General features: G+C 46.4%; 1 protein-coding gene across 1 annotated transcript; it reads right to left on the bottom strand.

Moving 5' to 3' along the window:
* On the bottom strand, window positions 1–4,164 carry LOC123051503 (RINT1-like protein MAG2L). The gene is made up of 4 exons (XM_044474395.1): window positions 3,873–4,164; window positions 3,645–3,752; window positions 2,807–2,919; window positions 1–2,676 (listed from the first exon to the last, which is right to left on the bottom strand). The coding sequence occupies exons 1-4, from the start codon at window positions 4,108–4,110 to the stop codon at window positions 655–657; spliced, it is 2,481 nt and encodes an 826-aa protein (XP_044330330.1). The 5' UTR covers window positions 4,111–4,164; the 3' UTR covers window positions 1–654.
* Between the last annotated feature and the right edge of the window lie 611 nt (window positions 4,165–4,775).

Raw genomic sequence — 4,775 nt, 5'->3', positions numbered from 1 at the left:
TTGAACTGGTCTACCCACAGGATGACAGGGCAATGAATCAATAAAACAATCCACCGATTAGATATGGTCCTGATTTCGTCGGATCTGATGAATACACGACGCAACAGCCAACGGAACCGTCCTACAGGGCTCTGACTTTCTTGGGCTGTATAGCCAGAGAAAGTAAGTAAGCTGACGAAATCTTCATCAGTGACGTAGGCGTCTGAACAAATCAATCTATGTTTGCGGTGGTGCTTAGATTGACTGTGATCAGGTCAGTCAAAGCAGGAAGCAGGATAGTACACCGACAGATGGCGGAGATATGTCATCCCGTCGTGTTGTCATTGTCTCCAGTTTGTCACAGATGACGTGTCAATCCAGTAAGAAAGTTGTTTGCCTCATGCTTTATCAACACCTTCCTGGAAGCAGGGTGCGGGCACAGGTTGATCTTGAAATGCAGCACGAGCCGTGGGTGGAGTTTTGCTTTAGTTTGTGTGTGCATCTTTTTCTGCAGAAGATGGTGGTGTTGTCAGTCAAGTCGGTCATCAGGGTTGATTGGGTTCCCATTGTGCTTCCTGGAAGGAGGACATCAGGACAGTCTGCACCGGCACGGCAAGATCAGCTTCTTCCTTGTCTGTCACCTACAGGTCTCAGCAACGTGTTCTACTAGCAAGATTATCCACCGGACTTCCGGCTTCTCAGGACTTTCACGGCCTGGCTACCATCCACATGGTGCAACCCATGCTGCCTCAGGCCAGACTTGCCGTCGTCCTTCCCGTTCTTGAGCGCTTCCAGCAAGTACTGGGCGTCTGTCTCTCCCATGGTCAGCAGCTTCAGAGAGTCGGTTACAAACGGGAAGAAGGCCTCAGGTCTGGAACAGTACGGCCTGAAGATGCGGAGCAGGGCCTTGCTATCGACTCTTAGCTGGACGACTGCGGGGTCAGAGAACTTCACTTGGCCCCACCGTATGCTGCTGTAGACGAAGTAGTCGAGACCTTCTGCTATGCTCCTCCACAGGTCAAGGAAATCCTTGGAGTTGAGATACAGCTTCAGCTTCGTGGTTCGCTCTCTCAGGACTTCTAGGCTGGCGACGAAACCAGGCGATACCTCTAGGTTTTCTTCATCAGGAACCTGATCATCTGGCAGGCTTTGTTCATTTGATGATCCAATGCTTTGGACGTAGTCCCAGGATAGGTCTTCAAACTCAATCAGGATGGAGGACATGATCTGTTCCAGAAAATCAGTCCCTAGCTTAACCAAAAAGGCAATCTCGTCTGCAAAGAAAGAACACTGACGTTGGGCACTGTGTTTGTGGATTTGTTCTTGGTTTCCATCAACATAATTCCCATGCGCACCCAGCTCCATGAAGGCGGTATCTTCATCCCATTCCCGAACAACATATTCACAGTATCTAGCGGCATTGATTGCATAGGAAGCTTTCAACAAAGACTCTTCTTGTAAAGCTGTATTTGGCAACTGCAATGCCTCACATCGCTCATGCAACAAAACAAAGAAGTCATTCAAGAACTGGACTGAAGTGGATCTGCAATACTGGATCTTCGTCCCCTTAGTTGGCAGAGCATGACTTCTTTCAATCATCGCCGATGCAGTTTTGACGACAAATTCAGAAACAGGTGGAGCTTTGTAATCTTCTCTTGTGGAGAGAAGAAATTTAGCAGTGCTTTCCTGGTGACCAAGCTCATCCTGAGGATCAATACTACATAACCAACTTGCTTCATCCTCCAGTTCAGATTTGAGCTTATTCTGTGCAGAATTAAGCTCTACATCAGCCCATATCCGAAGCCAATCAGAATGTCCAATGTATATTGAGAAGACAGATAATGACCTTGAGAGCCCTTCAGAAACCAATGCAACTTTCTGAATTCCAGAATCTGCAAGCAGCTGCATCCTTTTATCAAAAGTAATCATCTGGTCATTCAAATGCATCCAAGATGAATGTACTTCAAGTTTGTCATCAGTATGATGATAAGAGGTGACAAGGGCTGGGAAAATTTGCGTCTCAAGGTATCCTAGAAGCATTTTTACCATTCCAGTTACCCAAGATTCTTTGGCACTTAAGCCCACAAGTCTTGCTTTGTCAATCAAAGGCTGCAGTATATCATCCACTCCATCCATGAAATCCTTTGTTATCTTGTAAACGAGAGCAAAAATAAACTCTGGTTGTTCAGACCATTTAGAAAAATGATATTCCATCCTTGACACAATAGGGTGGACCAATTCATCAATTGCCCAAAGTCCATTATCAAGGCACGCAGTTTTATCAAAGTACTTCGAATCTGACAGGCTAGGAGTAGTTGCCGCTGGCATCTGGCATTGACGCACTTCACGGTTGGCTTGCACATGTTGTAGAGCACACAGTGCTAGAAAGCTTTCAGAATACTTCTCTTTATTTGCCTCATTCATCAAGATAAGGGGATTTGGAACTTGGGAGTACTTATCCTTCTCCATGTCAGGTGAAGACAAGGAAGGTGGCCAGCCTAGTGCAGCAAGTAGAGCTCGATAATCTGTAAGTGCTTGAGGCCTCAAAATGGCTAGAGTCTTGTCCACTCTTGAATCAACCGCCACTATAAGATTTGTCCACTGTGGCCTACTTGTGCTGATCCTTACCAATTCTTGCTCAATATCTCTCACAGCATCAACAGCCTGGAGCAACTTTTCTTGCTTCCGTTCCACCCCCTACATTACAGAAAAGAAAAGAGTAACACTTAATGCAGGTTACTGCTGAGAGGCCTATATGAGCATAATAATCTATTATTAGTTTCATCCAGAACGATGAAAGGAGAAAGGAATGACAAAAGGTTCTTACGTTTGATGCACGTCGAAGTACTGATGACAGGTTCAACTTTGAGGCCGGTCTAACAATAGAATATGCTGCATCTTCTAGGTTACCAACCAGAGCTTCCAACTGTAGAGTAGCTTCTGGAATGTCAGCATAGCAAAGTTATAGAAAGCGCTATAAATCCCTACATCACATACTAGGAGGACAAGAAGGAGATAGAATAATACAATTTAGACTATCTGCCACACTAAACATGTTGCCTTTTTGCACCAAAGAAGGAAAAATTACTTGTGGTCATGCACATTGCAGGAAGGTAACTTGATCACACAAAATTTAAGCAGTTAACACTATTAGCTGGTACAAGCAGTTTTATGATGCGAGGAAGACAACATTTATTCAGGAAATTCTGAATGCGATACTAGTTTATTTGTCAAGAATCTTCTCAATTGAATAAAAAACTTTACATGGATTGTCCCCTCAGTTCACAAGTCAGTTCGTCAGTAGGAGCGTATGACATTTGGTTGGAATCAATGCATTTCTTTTGGTGTTAGATAGAAGTAGTGTGAAGTATGAGCAAACCATATTGCAAGCACTATCTTTAGGCAGAGAAACTGGAGAAATGTCCCCTTGTGAGTTGTGATCCAGTCAGGCATAACTGGCTAACATACCAGATTCAGAGCAAAATTTGACAGGTTAAACCACTCACAATGTACAGGAATTTTCCCGCAACAACTGTTTTCTGAAAAGCTAAACGATTAATCATCTAAAACATTCCTTTCTGGAAATGTGGGATCCCCAATTAGTTCGAGATTGTTGAACTTAACAGTTAGGAGAGCATGACACGAAGAGAGGAACAAACGCTCACCCGCGTAGAGACGAATGGTGTCGATCCGCTGGATCTCCCGCACGATCGCCGGCAGCTCCACGCCCGGAGCGCTCGCCTCCCCTTGGTCCCCGGCAGGGATGTCTCCTCCTGCCAACAGGGAACCCCCATTGAGACCCCGAGCCAAATCCGCGGCAGGCAGAAGCAAACAGGGAGCCCAACGAATCGGGACAGGGGCAAAACCCTAGGGTTTAGTTCAGGGGAGCGGACCTTGGGAGCGGATGCGGTGGAGGCCCGAGCGGGCCTCGGCCGAGCGGGCGAGCCAGGAGGCGGAGCCGGACGCGAGCTGCGCCTCGAGGCGGCGGAGGGACGCCTCGAGCCCCGCGCACTCGCGGCGGAGGAGCTCGGCGAGGGCCGGCGCGGCGGCCAGGTCCTCGGCGGAGGCGAAGTGCGCGTCGAGGAAGCCGCGCAGGGTCGCCGCCGGGGGCTGCGGCCGCGGGGGCGACATGGGCCGGTCGGTCGGAACTCGGGAAGGAAGGCTCGGGCCCGAGAAAAGAAATGGAAGTTTGAGACGTGGCCTCGGCGTGGGTCGGCAAAGAAAAACGGCTTTGCCTCTCACTGGACGGCGCCACGCCACATGGGAGAAATATCATCAGGTGCTCCCATGCTCCACTTTTCCAAAAAAAAAAACATATTTAGATGTTTCAAAATGTTATTACAAAAAAGTTTATGGATGTTCACAAGACATGTGTCTAGGATCGGCAAAAAGTTCAAACCAAAATTCAAAATACACATCAGGAAAAAAAAGACAATTTCATGACACTATTCACATCTGGATTTGTCATTTTTGTTTCTTGGTGTGTATTTGAAATTTTGATTTGGATTTTTCTTACATATCCTAGACACATGTGTTATGAACCTTCACAACATTTTTTGAAATTTTCTGAAACGCCTAAATATACTTTTTGAGAAGTGGTAGCATAGGGTCACCTTAAGTTTGGAGCATAAGATTTCTACCTGGCGCCATATATTGCAACTCATAAACAGATCACGAAATAGGCTTTCAACCTATTTTATATATGAAGCCACAACCGAACAAAGTACACAGTCGAACGATACAAGGTGATGGGGTAGTCCTCATACAACAACTGATCCCAGGATAATCGGATCATG

Source organism: Triticum aestivum, chromosome 2D (genome assembly GCF_018294505.1).
Source record: "Triticum aestivum cultivar Chinese Spring chromosome 2D, IWGSC CS RefSeq v2.1, whole genome shotgun sequence".
Taxonomy (NCBI): Eukaryota; Viridiplantae; Streptophyta; class Magnoliopsida; order Poales; family Poaceae; genus Triticum; species Triticum aestivum.
The sequence above is the reverse complement of the archived record's forward strand: the minus strand, read 5'-3'. Positions and strand labels throughout refer to the sequence as shown.

Coding starts and splice junctions, on each gene's coding strand:
- LOC123051503 (XM_044474395.1), bottom strand. CDS start 4,110: ATGTCGCCCCCGCGGCCGCAGCCCCCGGCGGCGACCCTGCGCGGCTTC. Junction 2,920..3,644: donor CACCATTCGTCTCTACGCGG/GTGAGCGTTTGT, acceptor CTGACATTCCAG/AAGCTACTCTACAGTTGGAA. Junction 2,677..2,806: donor TACTTCGACGTGCATCAAAC/GTAAGAACCTTT, acceptor TCTGTAATGTAG/GGGGTGGAACGGAAGCAAGA.